The sequence below is a fragment of the Panthera onca genome, chromosome A2, assembly GCF_046562875.1.
Source record: "Panthera onca isolate mPanOnc1 chromosome A2, mPanOnc1 haplotype 2, whole genome shotgun sequence".
Lineage (NCBI taxonomy): Eukaryota > Metazoa > Chordata > Mammalia > Carnivora > Felidae > Panthera > Panthera onca.
The window spans coordinates 37,447,305-37,469,666 of NC_138340.1; the positions used below are offsets into that span (position 1 = coordinate 37,447,305).

The 22,362-nt window shown below is 40.5% G+C and overlaps 1 protein-coding gene across 9 annotated transcripts in view; it reads left to right on the forward strand.

The window, feature by feature from the left end:
* Nucleotides 1-22,362, forward strand: part of MITF (melanocyte inducing transcription factor) — a 223,260-nt gene that overhangs the window by 195,484 nt on the left and 5,414 nt on the right. For 5 of the 9 annotated variants that reach the window (XM_060633734.3, XM_060633735.3, XM_060633739.3 and 2 more), the window contains 4 exons: nucleotides 5,988-6,105; nucleotides 9,051-9,125; nucleotides 14,881-14,956; nucleotides 18,308-18,455. In XM_060633734.3, the coding sequence (XP_060489717.1) occupies nucleotides 5,988-6,105; nucleotides 9,051-9,125; nucleotides 14,881-14,956; nucleotides 18,308-18,455 (417 nt within the window). The remainder of the gene's footprint in view (nucleotides 1-5,987; nucleotides 6,106-9,050; nucleotides 9,126-14,880; nucleotides 14,957-18,307; nucleotides 18,456-22,362) is intronic. The other 4 variants (XM_060633736.3, XM_060633737.3, XM_060633741.3 and 1 more) reach the window with 1 other exon arrangement.

Consider the following 22,362-nt stretch of genomic DNA (forward strand, 5'->3'; position numbering starts at 1 on the left):
TCAAGACCCCCATTTGCTTCTCTTCTTTATTTTTTTTAATGTTTATTCTTAGAAAGAGAGAGGGAGAGAGAGAGAGAGACAGCATGAGCAAGGGAGGGGCAGAGAGAGGGAGACAGAATCTGAAGCAGGTTCCAGGCTCTGAGCTGTCAGCACAGAGCCCAACGTGGGGCTCGAACTCACAAGAGATCATGACCTGGCCGAAGTTGGATACTGAACCAACTAAGCCACCCAGGCGTCCCTGCTTCTCTCCTTTAGACTGAATACCCATGTCTCCTCAGTCATTCTACAATAGAATGGAAACCTTATTTCTTGATTATCTGATTGCTCCTAAGCTAACTTTATGATTGAATTAGCATTTACTGAATACCTACTGTGTCACCAGCCCTGAGTGAAGTGCTTGGATGAAGATGAGCGAGGTTTCCTACCTCTGCTCATAGAGCTTCCCAGCCTGGAAAGAGGAGACTGCGTCAGACCTTGAATAGAGGAGGTAGTTCGGGAGTAGAGGCGCAATCTCAGGAGAGCTCCTGGGTGGGAAAGATGCCCTGGGCAGCGTTGAATTAATTCCCAGCCAGGGCAGGAGTCACCTGTAGCACCCTCAGATGTCGCTTACTATCCAGGCATTCATTACTTTTCTATATTTGCACGCTGAAAAAGTCTAAAGGTAACCCCAGCAGAACCAGACCATGACCAAAGCGGTTCATCATTTTGCTATTAGTGGAGACCCTATAATATAGAGATTAGGAACTCAGATCATGAGCCAGACAGCTGAATTGAGTGCATACTCTTGAGTGAGTTATTTGACCTCTCTGACTCACTTTCTTTGTCTGGAAAATGGGAATAATAATAAGAGCATCTAAGACAATAGAATTCATATGAAAATGGCAAGAGCTAATCTACAAAAAGCATTTAGAAGAGTCTTGATTCTGATACGCACTTACTAAATGTTGGTTCCTAGTTCTTATTCTTGATAAACTTGGGCTTGGGTTGTCAAAAGAAACAACAAAGCTACCACACGTCACTCACATTTTAATTTCTCCCCCGACAGTAGAGTTTAAACTTCACGTTCTTTATGTTAGGCATTTCTTTTCCGTTTATTTGATTCTTTGATATGCTTTATTTCAAGTTAACTTCTTGAAAAAAAAAAAGTAAAGTGGAAGGGACACTTAGAGAGGAAACTATCCTAAGGGAATTGGAGTCTAGAAATAACTATTCTAAGAGCACAAGGGCCCTCTTGTACCATTACAAACAAAGAATAAAAGTCCCAGTTTACTTGTGCTCACAGTGCTCAATTGAGATTCAGAGAAAGGGAACATCCAGAAAGAAAAAAATAATAATATTTTACAATGATCATTTACTTGGAAAAATATTCATTTTGGTAGAGCAGAACATTGAAGAACACAATTCAGACCAAGTTTGGGGCACAGACCCATAGGCATTCAGCCCCTCTTTATTTGTCCCTATCAGACTGTGGCTTCGATCTGGACATTGTACACTTCTATGCTGGAAGTGAAATTTTTTTTTTTGTTTAATTTTTTTAATGTTTATTTTTGAGAGAGAGGGAGAAAGACAGAGCATGAGCGGGGGAGGGGCAGAGAGAGAGAGGGAAGCACAGAATCCGAAGCAGGCTCCTGGCTCTGAGCTGTCAGCAAAGAGCCCGACGCGGGGCTCGAACTCACGAGCCATGAGATCATGACCTGAGCCGAAGTCAGATGCGTAACTGACTGAGCCCCCCAGGCGCCCCACGACATATCCATGTTAACAGAAGATGCCTCTTCCTCTTCCTTAGCTTCAAAGATATTATTTTGCCCTAATTATAAATGTTGGCTATGTTTATGGGGCAGGTTTTCTAACCCAGAAGGGGAACCACAGAATCCTTTCTTAAATATGCATGGCCGATTTGTAATTAGAAAGCCATGTTTATTTTTGTATTTATTTAAAAAAAATTAAAACAAATTTTTTAAATGTTTTATTTATTTCTGATACAGAGAGAGACAGAGCATGAGCAGGGGAGGGGCAGAGAGAGAGGGAGATACAGAATCCGAAGCAGGTTCCAGGCTCTGAGCTGTCAGCACAGAGCCTGACGCAGGGCTTGAGCTCATGGACTGTGAGATCATGACCTGAGCCGAAGTCGGATGCTTAACCGACTGAGTCACCCAGGCACCCCTAAAAAAATTTTTTTTAATGTCACTTATCTTTGAGAGAGAGAGACAGAGCACGAGCGGGGGAGGGGCAGAGAGAAGGGGAACGCCCAGAATCCGAAGCAGGCTCCAGGCTCTCAGCTGTCAGCACAGAGCCTGACGTGGGGTGCAAACCCACAAACTGGAAGATCATGACCTGAGCCAAGGTTGTATGCTTAACTGACCAACCAGGCACCCCAGAATGATGTGTAATCAACCTTCCACTTAGTAGTTTCAACGAATGACAGCCATTAACACAAACAACATAAGGCACCATTTAGGGGCAGAGTCTCTCAGCTTCAGCCCCACTAACATTCAAGATGGATAGTTCTTTGTTATGAGGCTGTCCTGCTCATTGCAGGATGTTTTTAGCAGCATCCCCATTCTCCACCCATTAGATGCCAGTGGTACCCTCCACTCCCCCCCAGTTATCACACCCTAAAATGACTCTAGAAGTTGACAGATCCCCTCGGAGAATGGGGGGGGGGGGGAGGTCCCCAGTGGAGAAGACTCGATTTGAACACTGAGCCGTTAATACAGCCCTGTAGTTCCCTTGATTCCTATATTTAGATTTGCACTGCAGCCTGGCAAAATTGGTACAGTGGTTGACAGGCTACATAGTAATTAACATGGCATATGTGGTGTCATTGATCAAAGTTTAGAGCGGATTGGGAATACAGTACTTTGTAGAAAATCATAATATTACCAAACCTGGCAGTGTACTGATCACTTAAACACAGTGTTTCACCCCCAGTTACCTCTAATTGTTACACAACCCTGTGAGATGGGTGATGTGATCACTACTCTTCAGAGGTGGCACCATGCCTCAGAGAGGTTAATATCACACAGCAGGTCAGTAACACAGGCAGGTTTTAAGCTAGTTCTCTGGCTCCTAAGCCCGCCTATGAATGGCTGCACTACTAATGTGTAAATTTGAGCATCCATACTTGGCTAGTGAGCAACTAGGTTTTTATTTGCTTAGATCCAGTTGGAGATGACTTGAAAATTGCACTTTCTAATTGGTTTATCAACAGATTGACACTACCCCTCCTCCAATACTGTTATTAATATAGTATATGAACCTCCTACCACAAAGCTCTGTTCACACATAGCTAGCCCCATGGTGTTTCTGCCATAAAAGCCATTAAGATGACATCCACAGAGTGCCTTTCTAGTTCTGTACCTGGCCCAGAGTAGGACCCCACACAAAAAACTGTCCCCAACAAACTATTCTGGCAAGGTACATGCTGCCAGCTCCTGTTCGGCAAGTGTTGGAAAAGCAGCTAGAGCAGGAAATCTTTCAGAGAAGTAGATGGACACTTATGAGCCGTTCTGGGGACTGGAAGTAATGATGTCTGACCTCAGTGGAGTACCCGATAAGACGTCTTGTTCTAGAGATTTTAATTCATCTCCCTTCTTGGCGGGCCCCACTGTCACTCCCTGCCATTCACAGCAATCTTTTCTGGAGTTTTCAGCTCCCTCCCAATCGATTTCTCTCCGGGGGTCCCCAGTCTTGCTCTCTTTCTCCCCACCGCCATCCTGCATGTCTCTCCATCTGTCTGTCCACCTCTCTCCCCGTATGCACATGTGTCTCTCTCTTCCTGTTTCCACCCCTACTCTGAGTCTTTGTCTCTGTCTCATTCCCAATTTTTGTTTCTTTTGCTCCATGTCTGTCTGTCTCTGTCTCCCTCCCGCCCTCCCTTCCATGTGAGTCTGCATTTATTTGGTATATGTACACACATTTTCCTTTAGAATATGTTTAGAAAATATGTTCTTGTCCTGGAAAAGCTTATAATCAGATATCTGTTCACTGTAAATCCTTTGGTGACTTAAAGATTTTTTTTAAAGCTCTCTATGTATGTCTTGTCTATTAATTTTCCCTAACAAATCATCATAATAACACAATTGCACGTGTTGCTTACAGTTTGCATTTGAAAATATAATAGATATGATTTGTATTTCTAGAGGAATGGAAATATATTTTTTTAGCTTGTTGCATTGAATTTTTAAAGCCACATCCTTAGTTTATTAATACTCAGTAGTTCCTCAAAAATCTGAAACTACGGAAAGATAGGAGGAATCCAGAGGGGTTATGAGATGTCATAGAACCTTTAGAAGTTTTGATGCTCTAACTCTTTACAGTGCTGTGCTGAGAGATTTGCACCCCTTTCCTTCTGGTGTCTTAAGTTGGACAAGAGTACGACTGAGCACACACAGGAAGAGACTGACCCTAAGAAGGTGACCTACTTCAAATAAAACCACTTAGTAAAATGACAGCTAATAATCACAGTCACTTTTGATCAGGTTCTTAGCTAGAGGAGCTTGAATTGTGGTTCAAGGACATTTTAAGTTATCACAGCGCATTGTTTATATGAATCTGTATAATGGGATATATATATTACATTTTATATACATAACATACATCCTGCCTTCAAAAAGAAGCAAAAGACTGAGTGGAAAAGAGAGAGAGGTGTTCTGCTGATCTGTCTGTCCTCCCTGCCCTCAGGCCCCAGTCATATTAGAGCTGGTATCCTTGTTTACCTGCCAGAAAGTACAGGCCTCCCCCATCTCTTTCGTTTGGGGTTTAGTTCGGGGTTCATTTCATAGAGCACATACTTAGAAGCCATGGTGGATAGATGGTCGAAGGCTACCGATGAAGGGAAACACATTTCTATCTTTATTTTGTGAGATATTTTTATCTGTATGTTAGTAGCCACTGGAGAAAATGAAAGGTGAAATCTTCAATATCATCTTTATTGGAGCCCCTTGGTCAGTAAACATTCACTTTTCTCAGATGTGGAGTAAAACTTAGAATGTATAGTCAAGGACAGGAAGGGTTAAATGATCAGTTTCTTACACGGTGTTAATAGTTTACAGGAAGTGTTTGAATTAAGCTGGGAATGGGGAGTTCCTGCAGTGGCAGAAGTGAGGTCACTTAACTGTGTCCCCAGAGTGATAGTTGAGAACTTTATTTCAGCCGGTGGGAAGAGGAAATGTCCGGGGCCCCTCTTGTGCCCAAGAACGGACACATCAGACTCTTCCAGTGAACTCAGTACAGGAAAAGCAGCACTGGGGGCAGAAATAAGTTCACTACTTTAAATGATTCAACTCAGAACTGGAGAAAAACACTCTTAAGCTAGGTAGAGAAGGCTAAATACTTCCTTTTTTTTTTTTTTTTTTTTTTTTTTTTTTTTTTTTGTAGTGTATGTTTTGTTCTTTTATTAAAGTCAGTGGGCTCCCTCTTGTGGCTTTGCGAAAGATTTCACTCTCAAGGAAAATAGCTCTTCTTTAGCAATGAGGAAACCATTTCTTTCCCAATAGAAAACACTTCTCAGTGCTTTTCTGCTGCAGAAGTGCTCTTTATGGTGAAGAGAGATAAAAAGGAGAGGGACGGAAAAAATGACTTTGATGAAAAACGTGCTTTGGTGAAAAAGTCATGCCACACAGAACCCTGTTTTACGGTAACAGCCGACCTTTACTAAACATATAGCGTATGCCCCTGGATGTGCTAGATAGTGAGTTTGCCACATTATCCATTGTCTGCACGCTCAAAATGTACGTATAAGCTGGTAATATAGCCATCTTATGGGTAGGAGATTCCGCGTCCTTCCTTCTCTCAAAGGGAATGAGCTAAGGTGACCATGTCTCTGAGTGAGTGAAAAAGTAAACATGTCGTGCTTTCCTGTTTTAAAAAAATGACTTTTTTGCATCCTACCATTTCTTTTAAGTAAAGCCTGGAATCGATACGGGTTCTAGCTGAATGAGGAGCTGTTCAACAGTTTGTTTCTATCACTGTTTTTCTGTCTCTAGTTACCTGTCTCTGGAAATCTGATTGATCTTTATGGCAACCAAGGACTGCCACCCCCAGGCCTCACCATCAGCAACTCCTGTCCAGCCAACCTTCCCAACATAAAAAGGGAGCTCACAGGTAAATCCTGGCAAGAGTGCCTCTTACTGGGGATTTTCTGTTGATTTCCTGACAAACACAGTTCTCAAAATTGTGACCTCCAGACTCTTGCCAATTCGTAGACATACTTTTTTTTAGGTCTATGCGGTGGTGAAAACATTGAGCAATATTTTAAGATGGAAGATTTATACTTGGGAATTTCCAGTATTTGAGGTACTGGGAATTGGGACTGCTGTCACTCCATGGCATTGTTAGAACTCCATGACACCCCTCATTGTGTCTTTGGCTGCTGTCCCCTTTGGGCTGGGGGCACTAGGCAACATTTTTAATGATCAGATGTCTCTAACCCATCTGGTGTTTGTGCTAAGCCCCTAGAAGCATTTGCGTTTGAGAACCCTGGGCAGATATTTTGTTGGACATACATTCAAGCCCACAGTTGTCAGGATAGGGTAAGAATGAATTTCTTAACATCTTCAGATGCCTCCTGTTATTTTTGCTAAGTCACATGCAAAAGATTTATTACACGGAGTAAAAAAATAGATTATAAAACCAAGCAATGGGTATTGTTTGTTCCTGGGGCAAGTGTGAAATTACCTGTTTCACCATTTTGTTTAACGCTTTAGGGAGAGCATTTGGCCATTAAAACATGACGAAACGACATTAGAACTGGCATTCTATCATGCTGAATTTTATGGCCCTCACCTTATCCCCCTTTTTCATGTTTGGTCCTTGCATCTTGCGGGATTACGTGAACACGCTGAAAATACGGAAAATATATTTGGTGCGAAAAATTCCTATTTGTTCAAGGGTGTCTTTTTTAAAAAAATATTTCAGAAGATAGTGGCAAGAGAAAGACATTTGGAAAAACAAACATTGATTTGGTTTAAAAGAGATAATTAATTGGGGCACCTGGGTGGCTTAGTCCGTTAAGTGTCCGACTTTGGCTCTGGTCATGATCTCGAGGTTCGTGACTTCAGGCCCCACATCAGCTATGTGCTGACAACTTAGAACCTGAAGCCTGCTTCGTATTCTTTGTCTTTCTCTCTCTCTGCCCCTCACCTACTCGTGGTCTCTCTCTACTATAAATAAACATTAAATTTTTTTTTAAATAAAGGATAAAACTAATTAATATTAAAACTCATCGGAAGTCAACAAAAAAGTAGGAACCCTACCAGGAAGGAACAGTGTCATGAAGTTCTTAGAAAATAATGCTGAGATCTATACTAAGTAATGATAAAATGTGGTTAGCGTGACATGAACAGAATTCTTACAACTTAAGTGCAAAGTGGGGTTTTGAATTATGTGTTTGCTTCTTCAAAAACAAAAGAAAACAACAGAGGCAACAGGTGGGAATGAGGCAAATAGGTAAGGGGTAGACGTTGATTTTTTAAAGAAAGTAAGCAGATATAATGAAGTATACACTTCCAGAATCACTTTCTATCGTAGAAAATGACCTTTCCAGGCAGGAAAAGGAAAAATAGACAGGAATTAGGGTTCTGAACATTGCTAGTTGGAGCAGGAGTATAATGTAGCCAAAAGCTTAGGAGTCAGATCTGATCTACAGGGAAAAAAATACCTTTCTTAAGTTTGGTTTTCCCACCTGTGTTAGATTCTGGTCAGGAAGCAGAGACCACATGGTGATTTGAACAGTGGAGGTTTAAAATATAGAACTGTTAACCAAATACAGGCTAGCAGCTACTTAGGATGATATGTTAAAGAAGATCCTGAGGCTGCAGGGGGTATCCAGGCTTGAGAAAGAACCTCCCCCACCCCTCAGGCCAAGAGTCCACCCCCTTGGGGAGGTTGTGGGTGAAGCTACCAGATGGTAGAGAAGTTCACCGGATTGCCTTGGCCAAAGCTGGTCCACAGTTAGTGGGTTGAAGTTGGAAGGCAGAAAACCATGGTGTGTGGCTGGCAAACTGAAAAAAAAAGGCGGTGGGGGGGGGAGCAGAAATAAAGTGAGAAAACAAAAGATAGTGAAGTGGAGGGTGTATGAATAAAAGTTGTCTGTAATGCTCATGTGAGAAACAAATAGAAAATCATTTGGATTGAACTTCCCAGTTGAAATAATTTAGCTTCTGAATTATTTATTTGTACATAATAATACATGCATAATACATACATACATACATACATACATACATACTTTAGTGGCTATGAGTTATGCTAAAAAGGTTTCTATTTTGGGGTAAGATTCTGAGTTAAGGTAGTGTAATCTTTCAGATAACTCTTCTGAAAAGGAAATAACAAAGGTTCCAGAATCCCGGGATTAGTCAAAGGACTGTTTCTCTCTTGTTTTGGTTTGCTGTCCTGAAGGGTGCAAAGTAATCCCTCATCACAGAGAACTCACAAGAGTTGCTATGCAAATACATCTTTTCCAGTAGAGCTGCTTCCATATGCTTTAGTACCCTATTCCTCTGTTTGTTTTCATAAACCCAGACTAGGAAAATAGTTGCTCCTAAGGATCATAATTTCATTCCAGCAGGTTCTATTGGAACCTGGCTTCCAGTTATGAAAAAATGAGTCCATTTCCACCAGTCAGAGAGCCAATGTGATAGCTTCTGTACCCAGTTTTTTATGTCAATGTTACAAAGGCCTCAAAGAAATAACCTCAAAGTTCTGTTGCATGAAAAGAAAATTTCACTCCTGATAATAGAATATCAGCTGCAAATTTCCCTAGTTCTCTGGTTATTTATTTTTCCTCTTGTATGTTTGTAGTGTGTCAGACATCTTTGTTACTGGTCTTTTACCATTTTGTAGAAGCCAAGTCTTTGCATTTATTTCGTAAGTATTGCTTTGGAAAAAATGCAAGCTTTTTAAGAATGGTAATTTGAAAAACCCTCTTTGGATTGTTAGAATCTGGTCGGATAAGCTTCTATATATTTAGAAAATGAGGTGTTTTGTAGTTGACATCATTGTGTGCCTTGAACCGTTCCAGTTTCTAATTACTTCATTCACGTGCACAGCGTGTATTTTTCCCACAGAATCTGAAGCGAGAGCATTGGCCAAAGAGAGGCAAAAAAAGGACAATCACAACTTGAGTAAGTTGGTTTTACGTTCATGATATTTGATTGGAGTGGATGTTCCCCCTTATGTCAAAATTGTTTGAAATCTTACAGGGGAGGAAATTGATATGTATAGCTGTTATAAAGATATAATTTATGGAAGAAAAATTGTTTTTCAGAGAAAGTAACATATATTTTCCCCATATTTTATCTCCAATCAAATTGAATTTTTTCCAGTATTCTGAAAGTATTTACTTTACTTGTTTATAGTAATGGTGTGTGTGTGTGTGTGTGTGTGTGTGGTGAGAGGGAGACTTGATCCCCAACTACCCAATTATAAGTGTTGCTCACACTGGAACTTATTAACAGAAGGGGATGATGGGATCACCTTCTCCAGTGAGATTTGAAAGAAAAAAAAAATAAAACACCTGGAGGGGAGTCAGTGGGTAAGGTACCCTCCCAAATTTCTGACTTTACTTGTGACTTAAAAAAAAAAAAAAGTCTCCTGACATGTAAGAACACATTTAATTTACTCTTGATCAAATCTTTAAGCTTTTTCCTATGAGAACTTAAGGTTTTTGTTTCATAAACAAAAGTAAAAGAGGCTGCACAGTTAAAAATAATTTTTCATCTTTTGGCCTCCTGTCCTCTTCTTCCTAAATTGAGTTTTAAGAATGTAATAAGTTATGTATAGACACTTTGTTGTGGTAAAAATGATAGAATTAGACCCGAATTTAAAATGATAGAATAAAGCTAGAATTCTCCTCTGATTCGTAAAAGTCATCATTGTTGGTTTGTTTTTCTTTTTTCTTTTTTCCAATTTGTTGTTGATCTTGCCAGTCTCTGCCCATGTGTTTAAGAATACACACACGTGCACATGCACACCGAGAATAAATAGTGGGCTTTTTGGTGTCTGTTTTAACACAAGCAGTATCATGTTATCCCTATTTGTTGCTGTTTGCTTTTTTATACTCAGCAGCCTTTCCTGAAGAACCTTTGCAGTTGTTAGTGTAGGTCTGTCTCCTTTTAAAAAACTGTTATATAGTATTCCATAGCATGGCTGTGTGAAATTGAGTGATTCTCCTACTGCTAAGTGTTGAAATTACTTCCAGCTTTTCCCTGTACTTTTTTTTTTTTAATGTTTATTCATTTTTGAGAGACAGAGAGTGACAGAGCACGAGAGAAGGGGCAGAGAGAGAAGGAGACACAGAATCAGAAACAGGCTCCAGGCTCCGAGCTGTCAGCACAGAGCCCAACATGGAGCTTGAACTCACAAACTGTGAAATCATGACCTGAGCCAAAGTCAGACGCTTAACCGACTGAGCCACCGAGGTGCCCCCAGTTTTTCCCTGTTCTAAGCAATGCCACAGTGAGCATTTGCACACGCACCACTCTGTCTGTGTACAGGGGAGTTTCTTTCTCCAGGTCAGGTACTGAGAAAAGGAATCGCTGGGTCCCAGAGGGGATGGGTTCTTTCTTTTAATAGATACTGTCCTTCCTAGTTCCCATTTCAGCTGGGAGAAGCTCTGCTCCTTTTAACCCAAAGATTGGGAGTAATATTTCTAAGATCTCCTCTGGCTTCCAAGTAATTGTACTCTAAGACATTTGTTCTTTCTATATAACTTAGAATTAAGATCATCAGTCGTTACCCAAAACTCCACCTAATTGACCTGTGGAAAACGAAGTTGGATCTTGTCAAAAACAATACCTTTACATAGACACCTGAACTCTCAAGTTTAGGGTTGTCAGTAAAATATAAACATGATTAGGTCATACTCTGAGGTCTATAAAAAAAAATCTTAAAATCTCATCTAACCATTAGAAATGAATACTCAAGGGGTGCATGGGTGGCTCAGTTGGTTAAGCATCCGACTTCGGCTCAGGTCAAGATCTCACAGCTCCAGAGTTCGAGCCCGGCGTCAGGCTCTGCTCTCAGCGCAGAGCGCACTTTAGATCCTCTGTCCCCCCTCTCTCTGTCCCTCTCCTGCTTGTGTGCATGCTCTCTCACCCTCTCTCTCAAAAATAAACATTAAAAAAAAAGAAATGAGTACTCAAGGTTAGATTGTCCATTGACATAGCTCTTCCTCTTCTAAGAACTTACCTTGTAAAAGTAGTTGCCAAAATGTGCAAAATAATACATTCATTTGTTTACTCATAACTATTTACTGAGCCCTCATTATGTCTGAGGCATTTTTCTACAGAAGTGAACTAGACAGATAGGCTTCTCACTTATGAGCTTCCATTTGACTCAAGGGCAGACCCAATAGATGAGCAAACGAATACATTAAGGTGGTGTTTTCAGTACAGAACAAAAACCACGATAGGAGTAAAATGTGTATGTGAGCACTGGCCAAAATATTCATTATACCACTGACAGAGGGAGAAATTAGACATAGTCTAAATATTCATCAGTGGAGTATTTGTAAATAAATTACAGTATATCCCTATAAAGGATACTCAGTGTCTCTTAAGAAGAATGGGGTTGGTCTTTTTTACCTGATTTACATGGATAGCCACAATATATTACTGAGTGAGAAGAGTTAAGTGGCAGATAATATACATATTATTATCTCAGTATGTAAAAAGAATACACTAAGTGTGTGTGTGTGTGTGTGTGTGTGTGTGTGTATATATATATACATACATATGTATATATATATATGTATATATATGTGTGTATATATATGTGTGTGTGTATATATATATATATATATTCCTCATAGAACCTTCTATCATCTGCATATTTCATTTGTTTATATATATCATAACATATAATATGCAACATTTAATATAAAACATTTTGTTTATATTATAGTATATTAAATTATTATATTATGTTATGTTATCATAAATTATATATTACATCAGAAGCAAACGAATGAAATATGCAGATGGTTGAAGGTTCTATGAGGCGAGAAAGTACAGGCAACAGGATAGAGTGTCAGGATAGGCATGCGAGGTGGTGGTTCAGTTTTAAATAGGGTGGTCAGAGAAGGCTCATAGGTAAATCTGAGGCACTACCTGAGGTTGGTGAGGGCAGAATCATACAGATGTTTGGGGAAGGGTGTTCCACTCGGGGTGAACAGCAGTATGAAGTCCTAAAGTGGGAAGTGGATCTCGTTTGGTTGAGGAATTGCAGGAAGCCAGTGGGGCTAATGGGAGGTGGGACAGCGGTAAGTCACAACAGAAGATGTGGTCAGAGAGGGAGAGGAGCAGAGCATGAGGTCACAAGGATGGGAGCCCACCAGATCCTTGAGGACCTGGCTTTTGTCTCAGTGAGGTGGGAAATGATTGGCGGGTTTTCAGCAAGGGGTTGGATGCTCTGCCTTAGGTTTTAACAGGATCCCTCTGGCTGTTGTGGTCTAAATAGACCAGAGTGAGTAGGAAGCAGTGGGTGTGGGTGACAGATGGTAGTTAGGAGAATTGCAGTAATCCTTAGGCAAGAGATGATGGTCGCTTCTCTCAGGTAACAGTGGAGGTTGAAAGTGGGCGGATTCTGTAGATCTTTTGAATATAGAGACAACAGACTTTGATGACGGATCCGATGTGGGATGTGAGAGGAACAGAGGTGTAGAACTGATTCCAAGGTTTTGGCCTAAGTAACTAGAGGAATGGAGTTACAGTAAATGAGGTGGGAAAGGCTGTGGGTGGAGTCGTTTGAGCATGGAAGAACAGGAGCTTGTGTTTGGACTCTTGGGGCTGCCCATTAGACCTCCCTGTGGAAACAACTAGTAGTTGGACATACGAGTCTGGAGTTTCAGGGACCTATCTAAGTTGGAAATACAACTGTGGGAGTCATCAGTGTTTGTGTGGCGTAGAAAACCATGAGACGAGATGAGATCACGAGTAAGTGAATGTAGATGAAGAAGAGTTCCAAGAACTGTGCCCTGGGCAGGCAGCTTGGTTAGAGAATAAAAATCATCACAAAGGATATATAAGAAACTTAACAGTGGTCGTATCTGGATCACAGGAAAGTTTTACTTCACGTTATGCATTTCAGTGCTGTTTAAATTTTTCTGATTGTTATATGCTTGGAAAAGTAAGAAAGCATGTCATGCTTTTAGTTTTGGAGGAGGTTAGCTACAAGATCAGAGGTCCAAAAATTCCTTCTTTAGAACCAGTGAGTATCAGTGTATCTGTTTTATAAAAATTTAATGGTAAGGCAGTATTTTAAATGCCTGGTTTAATCATAGAAGGGATCCCTCTGCTGAGAAAAAATACAGGGTGTGTTGGGAAAGTAGCATATATCATGTACCTAAACATATGGACTACTAGTAGGTCAAATATAAAATGTGTATTAGGTTATATTATGTTTAAAGTAAAATGTTAACTTTTTAATCTGATTTATTAGACCTTAAGTTATTTGGAATTTATTTGCCCGGGTAGGTAAATTAGAAACATTTATTAACCCATATGCTTTACTGTTTCACCCTCCCAAAAGAAGATGATAATTTAGCTACACATGCAACTGAATTGATAAAATAGGGATGCTGTTAGGACTCATGGTGTAGTTAAACAAGCTTAACTTAACTTCTAGGATGTGTTACCCAGCACTGTATCCCCTCAACGCATCTGCCTATTGAACACTTGAAATGTGCTAGTTCAAATTGTGATGTGCTGTAAGTATAAAATACACACTGGATTTCGGGGCGCCTGAGTGGCTCGGTCAGTTAAACGTCAGACTCTTGATTTCGGCTCAGGTCATGATCTCACAGTTTGTGAGCTCGAGCCTCCCATCGGGCTCTGTGCTGGCAGTGCAGAGCCTGCTTGGGATTCTCTTTCTCCCCCTCTCTCTCTGGCCTTTCCTCTGCTCATGCCCTTTCTCTCTCAAAATGAATACAACCTTTAAAAATTATAAAATAAACACTGGATTTCAAAAATTTAGTACAAAGAAAAGAATGTTAAGTATTTAGTTACAATTCATATAGCTTACATGTTGAAAGGATGGGTATATTGGATTTAACAAGATATTCAAATTAATTTTTCCTCTTTCTTTTTACTTCTTCAATGTGATTACTTAGAAAATTTTAAATTACGGAATTAACTCACATTGTATATATCTGTTGGGCAACACTGGGCCTAGGGCAGGGAGTTTTGTACGGCCGGTAGGCTAAGAATGTTTCTTATGTTTCTAAATGGTTAAAAAAATCCAAAGAGGAATGTTTTGTGATATGTGAGAATTATATAAAATCCAACTTCTGGCATCCAGCGCTTCTCGTTAGTCAACTGGCATTGCAAAAAAAAAAAAAAGTATCCAGTTAATATTGTCACATTTTGAATGTTGTCAATAAACAAAGGGAACTTATTTTCTCTTTCGTTACATAAGTATCTACATAACATCCTCAGTTTTGCCAGTTTGGCCCTCAAAGCCCAAAGTCCTCATTATCTGGGCCTGTAGAAAATGTTGGTTGCCCCTAGTCTGAATGGTCAGGGTTGAGTTCAGGCTGTTTTCACTTGCTCCTGGGTACCCTTGTCAAGTCCCTAATATCCCCCAAAGTAGTTTTGTCATTTATCATTGAGGATACTTAACTCCAGTGTCAGGGTGTTATAGAATCAAAGGAGAAATTACAGTCTCATCACTTTGTAAATGATGAAGTTCTGTACAAAGGTAACTCATTTGTTTGGAAGCACTTGAACCTCAGTCCCAAAACCATGATAGTATCTGGAAACCCAGATCCGAAAACACAGCCTTGGGCTGGCCAGGCTAATGCGTACATGGCTTTAACGAGATATGCTACATGTGTATGTGGTGCTGTTACTGACAGTCCCTTCCTGTCCTCTTTTCTTGAAGTTGAAAGAAGAAGACGATTTAACATAAATGATCGCATTAAAGAACTAGGTACTTTGATTCCCAAGTCCAATGATCCGTGAGTACAATTCCATGTTAATCTGCATTGTATATTTTTGGGGACCTTAATGCTTATTCATATGTTGCAGAAAGGGCACAGTTCTAAAAACCAGAGTCAGGAAGCAACCCCCTGAACCATTGGTTCCACGTCTGGTATAGTTATCCCTTTCCTTGTTAGTCTGGCCAAACTAAAATTTTGAGAGAAATGAACTGAATTGTATTAAAGGGTTATTGGGCATAAGGTCTTCAGCTTTGGATACGAGGAGGTGGCTTTCTGAAATCTGAGACTCCTTGGCAAATGATCAGCAAGCTGTTGGAAGAATTCTCTTTAATGGTTGCAGGATAGAGATTTCAGTAGCTGTTCAAGCAAGAGCTGTTGACCATTTGCTGGAGAGCTCAACAGTATCTGTGGGCTGGTATGGGAGACTCCACGTCTAACACTCAACAGCCATAAGGTCAAAAGAAAATTTTTTTTTTAACTTGCATGCCCTTTATATGCTTTACCGATCTAGAAAAAAAATAATTTTTTAAAATTCTTTCAAGTACTGGTCAGCAGATTTGGATTTCAGCTTCCAGTCTCTGCCCACCTTCCCACCCGCACCACCCCCCTCCCCGTTTCAGATGGAGAACAGTTGTAAAGATAATTTTCCTACTGTGTCAGCAAGTAGGACAACAAGTACACAATTTTTATCTACCAGAAAGTGACCCGTTTGATGTAAGAGGCAGGAGGATGTATACGTTTTAATGACCCCCAGTGGCATTGTCTGAAATTAGCCTTTGAATAGAACCTTTTAGCTACCTAATAAAATGTAAAGATGAAATCAAGCATTATTCATGCAAGCCTTATTAAATTTGCTATTCACGTTATTGTCAGGGAATTTGTGACAAAATAAAATAAAATCATGGCCCATTGTAAGGTGGCTTTGATGAATGTTCAAGCACAATTTCCATCATCCACATTTTGCTTTGCCAGGTTTCAAGGAAAAGCCATTTTGAAACTCACAACATTCAAATTCTCAGTTCTGCCGCACAAATTTATCCTACTAAGGGGCTGCGACCTTCATTTCCTATAGTCAGTCTTGCATGATAGTTGAAATTGAATTCCCATTTTCCTGTTCTTTATCAGCTTTCACTTTTTAGCATATTCTTTTAAACTGTAGCATGTGAATCTCTTTAGCAACATTATGAAATTATGGGGCTGCAGTGAAAGCCTCTATTTGCATATCTTCTTTCTCTATTGTATTAGAATACTTACGTGTTTATAATCTGAACTGATAACGATCTTTAATTGTAGGCATTGTTTTAAGATAAATGGACTATAATCTCTAATGGGAGTTTTTCCCTACCAGGTTTCTGGAACAGGCTCTGGGGCTGCTACAGAGACACAATCTAGTGAACCAGGGTCTTAGCCCCACACGCTCTCCTCCCCTATAGCAGATCTGCTTTCGCTGATTTATATATTGGGAATCTTTATACAGTTCTGTGTGGAAAAAGGGTTGCTCTCATTACAAGAAAAAAAAAAGTTTGAAAACCCTTCCTTTAAGCCTAAAAGCCTGATTCATTGGATGTCACAAGGAAGCAAAACCTGAGATAATTGGTTGAAATAGTCACTTCTTAAAAACTGAGTCGCTGCTCACGTGTTTCACCATGGGTTTTTCAACCTACTGGTCTAGTTGAGGCATCTTTCATTATGGTTACATTCCTCTCTGGCTGCTCAAGTGTTGGTTACTTTGACCTCAGCCCTGAATATTAAACAAGTCTGTGCTCCCTCTATCTTAGCACACCTCCCTGGGTAGCCATCTTTGGTGCTCAAACCCCAGGGATAAACCTCAGGGAATTCTCTAGAGGCTATAAGTCTGCCTCTCATGGGAGAACTTCTGTTTTGTTCTTCATCTAATCCATATGAGGATCAATTACTTGGTGGCTTGTTTTAATGGCTCATCCATTCACACATCCCAGCTGATACTTCAATCTGCCTTGAGCAGCTATAGATTAGGGGGTAGGAGAGTTTTCATACATTAAGTCGTTTTTTTTTTTTTCGTTGTCCTCGTCATCATCATCATGAACACTGTGAAAGAGCTCTGATTAATTTAAAGTACTACAGAAATACCATTTATGTAATTATAATTTCATTCTTAATTATTTTTCTGAGAGTGCTCTAAATTTTTCAGCTCACTTTTACCTACATTTTAATGGTGTTCTTAATTTCCTTATATATGAGTGCATTACAGCTACAGTGATTAAAAACTGAAAGGCACCAAGCTCAGGCTGCCCAGGTTTGAATTCCAAAACAGTCCCTTACTAGATATGTGATCTTGGGGAAGATGCTTGAATTCTTGTACTTGATTTTCCTCGTCTGTTAAAAAAAAAAGGCTGGGTGTTGGGGGGGGGGGGGGTTGGAACAGAATATTCCTACCTAGTCTGCTTGTTCTAAGACCTCAGCCACGTAAGAAGAACGATATTGTGGTTTAGTACATGGAAGTCTGGAGCCAGATTCTCTAGGCTTTCTGGCTCTACTGTGTGACCCAGCTGTGTGGCCTTGGGCCCTTTACCTCTCTGTGCCTTTTTTTACCCAATGCATAAAATGGGGATAATATCAGTGCCTAGCCATTGAGGTAGTTACGATTAAATGAGCTGTAAAACACCTTAAAATGTACCCCCATAGTAAAAGGTATTTAAAGGTAGCCATGTTAATTCTCATGTTGAGCCCTTACCACAATGCCTGCTCCATCATTTGAATTGCATTCTAAACTTTTCATAGCACCTTCAGGTAACAAGCTTCCTTATATTCTAGTAACATACCTGTGAGGCTGCTCATACATGTGTAGTATCACCATTTTATAGATGAAGAAACTGGGACACAGAGAGAGGTTAGATAACTTGTCATGAATATTCATGAGAAAATCCAAGGATACATCTTTTATGCTTCACACAGTCAAGTAGTAGGATCTCATGGAATTTTTTTTTTTAACTGTAGCTTATTCTGTCTGTCTGAATGAGTTAACATTGGTAGTCCTAGAAACCTTTAACTATTTAATATAGTTTTTAAGAATACTGATTATTGTAATCAACAGACCTAAATCTAAGTCCTGGCTATACCCTATAGTAATTCTGTGACCAAGGGCAAGGTGAAGAGTGTCTTGTTTCAACACGTGCACAACGTCCCTCCCATTCAAGGCACTTGTTTGGGTTAAGATCATGTATAAGAAGTGGGTGGACAGCATCTGGCACATGGCAAGCACTTGATGAATGACAGCTGTCATCAGCTTGCCGTTGTTACCATGCCTTTAGAAATGGAGTGCACTGCATCATGGATCCTCAGTGTGCCTCCAGTCCTGAGAAAGGCTGCTCTCTCCTGTCTTGGTTACAGAGACATGCGCTGGAACAAGGGAACCATTTTGAAAGCCTCTGTGGACTATATTCGAAAGTTGCAACGAGAACAGCAACGTGCAAAGGAACTTGAAACCCGACAGAAGAAACTGGAGCATGCTAACCGGCACTTGTTGCTCAGGATACAGGTACGGGCACGTACGAAGTGCCACCGACTTGGAGGTTGGGAGGGGAGGCTGTCTAACAAGCCATGGGGGACTTGACGTACATGATCCTCGTACAGTAGGTAGTCGTTATTCATGGATTCCCAATTTGCGAATTTGTCTACTCGTTAAAAATTTGCTGTAACTCCAAGATCCACGTTTGGGGTGCCTTCATGGTTATTGATGGATATGCTCAGAGGGGCAGATTTGAGTTAAGGTTGAACAAGGCATTGACCTGCTGTCTTCTTTCAGCTCACACTATAAACAAGCATCCTTTTTGTAGTCGTTAGTCCCATGCTTTTTTCACATTTTTGTGGGTTTCATGGGTGAATTTTGCTGCTTAAAACAGCCCCCAAGTGTAGTGCTGAAGTTGTCTGGTGTCCAAAGCACGAGAAGGCCGTGCTGTGTCTTTTGGAGATAAGTTTCCTTCATATGTGACTTGCAGTGCTGTTGGCTGTGAGTTTGATGTTAATGCATCAATGTTATATATTAAATAAGGTCTCTTTAAACCTAAAATAAGGTTGCATTATGGATCAGTTGATGAAATGTTGTGGCTGGACACTCACAGAAACCTAACCCCATATTTCCTCTGGGAATAATCATTTGGTATCTACTAAATCAGGGTTCAGAGTGACTTCATAGAACGTGACTGTCTTAGTCTGTTTGGGCTGCTGTAACAAAAATACTATAGACTGGGTGACTTTGACAACAAAGATTATTTCTCAAAATTCTGGAGACTCAGAGTCCAAGATCAAGGTGCAGGTAGATTCAGTGTCTGATGACAGCCTACTTTCTGTTTCATAGGCCTCTGTAGTCTGTAGTCTCACTGGGTGCTAACATGGCAGTGGAGGGAGGGAACTCTCTGGTGTCTCTTTTATAAGGGCACAAATCCCATTCATGAGGACTCCACCCTCATGACCTAATCACAGTCCAAAGCCCTACCTCCAGACATATCACATTAGGAATTAGATTTCAACAAATGAGTTTTCGGGAGGGGAGGGATGCATTCAATCTATCGCAATAATTACCTCAAATAATGAGAACTGAGTATAGTTGTTGAATGCCAAGATGCCTTAGGATTTGGTGGAGTTATGTAGTCTATGGTCAAAGCCCATGTTTGTAGGGAACTTGAGGACATCCAGAAGATCTTATCCTCAAGATACAAATTTTAGAAATAGTTACAGATAGTGAAGTTATACTGTATGTGTCTGTAACTTACACTATTCATTCTTAGAGGGAGAAATACTAATTTTAATGAAGAGTGGAATTCATCTGTCATTCTGTGTATTGACTGTATGTACAAGTGTGAAGTGTGAGATGGGACAGTCTTTCTGTAGTATCAGCTCTTGGTACTTCTCTTAGGCCCTTGGTCTCTCATGCTGAGTGTAAACATAGCTTCCTCTGAAATTGTCTTGAAGAAGAGAAAGAACAACGGGCTCTGCCAATGACCAAAGGAGTTTGCAGGAGTGATTCTCATTTACCTGCTGACTCTGCGTGCAGGCCACCAGTAAGAAGCAATTAACAGAACACATTCTTCTTGAGTAGATGGACCCGCCTTTTACCATTTTTTCAGGTGCCCAGTGCAACTGTTTGTGGAACACCAAAGGCACAGCCTGACCCTTCAGACAGCGTTGTGTTTCAGCTGGTGGTGTTAATCCTGGACATTGAACCGCTTTAACAGAGTAATTCATTTATAGTAATAGTCTCCGATCTTTTGAATGCCCCACAGCACTGACATTTCCATGAATGTCACTTCTTTCATTTCAGCACTGGGTCGGGGTGGCAGAAGACGATTCTCCTCTAGGGGGTGCATTTTAGAATGTCCGTAGTGCAGTAGAGATTGCTTGTCATTTGAAGATACCTTTTTTTATGATCTTTTTTTTTTTTGGTTTTTGTTTGCTTCATGTTCGATCTCTTCAGTTTGTAGCCATACGTCTTTTTCTCTTGAACTTAACATTCCCATTTATAAAAACAGCTCCTCCTAATGTGTTATTTCCTTCTAGAAATGTTAAAACACAGGAACTGTTTTGAAAGAGAGGCTAGGTTTTGTTTTAAGCTTCCCAACATGTCTCTTCATGTGGAATGGAATATTGTGAAATGTGTGGATTGGAAATTCCACAGTGATGATGTCTTGGGTTTCTTCCAGTGACCCTGTGAGGCAGCCTTTCGAACTTTTGCCTATCACGGAAAACGTTATTAATTAGGAAAGCACGGCCATGCAGTGAGCCTGTGGTCTCCAGATGAGATTTATCACATTATTTAGAAATCTAAGTAACGCTTTAATCAGCTGATAAACATTTTTAATTAAACAACAAAAGATCAGAGTAAGATGTTTGCCTCTTTTAATCCAGCTGTTTTTTTTTGTTTTGTTTTGTTTTTTTTTAAAGACAATCTTCATGTGTGGGGAGCTGTTCTTATTAGCATGTTGGTGTAGATTTACAATAGTGCTTGTTTTCAGCTTGGGCCTAAGGGCTTCTTTTCATTTTTACTCTAAGTGATGCATGCAGAAATTTTCACAGAAGAAAGAGCTTGAAGCCTTCGTATCATTGGAACTGTAATTTTATTAAAGAGCCCAAGGCTTTAAAATGATGCCTGGAGAGACTTGTGTTTCTGGAGATTGTGCACAGGAACATGCACATACTTGGGTGACATCTCAGGCTCCCATCTCTTATTTGTCATGCATCCAGAGAACGATCTTGCAAATTGAATGATCTTGACTACAGACTGAACGTGACTTTTCAGGAACATGTGTTTCAAGGCTCGTGGGCAGAGATTGGATGGCCGGGCCACGTTGGAGGCTACTCTTCCCTCCTTCATGAGGCAAGGTGACTTGCTTCAGATTTATTTTCTGTCAGTATCACGTTAGGGTACACGGCAAGCTTAGAAAGGATCGCCTCGGCATGTAGAAGCAGAATGCTCATCGAGAGTCAGTTGGGTTCATCCTAAGAGGGTCCAGGGAAAATCACTAAGAATGGAAAGAGCTTGCTTGGAAGGCATTTTGAGGTAAGGAACCAGGGGAGGCGAGGCTGTGACACTTAGGAAGTGCGTCAGTCTGCTCAGGCTGCCATAACAAATACCACAGGCAGGGCGGCTTAAACACCACAAAGAAACATAGCTTCTCAGGGTTCTGGAGGGTAGAAAGCCAAGGTCAGAATGTGGGCAGAGTTGGTTTTTCTGTACTTCTCTTAGAGGCTGCCTTTTCCTTGCGTTTTCCCTGGGTATGTCTCTGTGTCCGAGTCTCTTCTTAGGAGGACATTGGTCCTTTTGGATGTTGGACTAGAACCCACCCACAGGACCTCATTTAATTTAATTACCTCTTTAAAAAAAGCATCTCCAGGGTCACCTGGGTGGCTCACTTGGTTAAGCATCCGACTTCAGGTCAGGTCATGATCTCACAGTTCATGGGTTCAAGCCCAGCATTGGGCTCTGTACTGACCGTGTGGAGCCTACTTTGGATCCTCTGTCTCCCTCTCTCTCTTCCTCTCCCCTGCTCTTCTCTCTCTCTCTCTCTCTCTCTCTCACTCTCTGAAAAATAAATAAACATTAAAACAAAAACAGTATCTCCAAGTCACATTCTGAGGGGTTAGGGTTAGCACTTGAACCTATGAGTTTTTCAGTTCACCCCATAATGGGAAGGATGTGAAGAAAGTGTAGAAAGAGATTATTCACCCTCCCTATAAGAACTTTCTTTTGGGATAAAAACAAACAAACAAACGAACAACAGCAAAAAAAAAAAAAAAAACAAAAACAAAAAACAAGCGAAAACTTCCCTTGGCCTTGGTAAGATGAATTAAGTGATGTTTCTCAAACCTAAGTTACTTGTGTAGAACTTTTGTCACTACTACCCAGACTTTATCAGCTCATGGTACCCTTAGTACCTTGGTAATTTTTT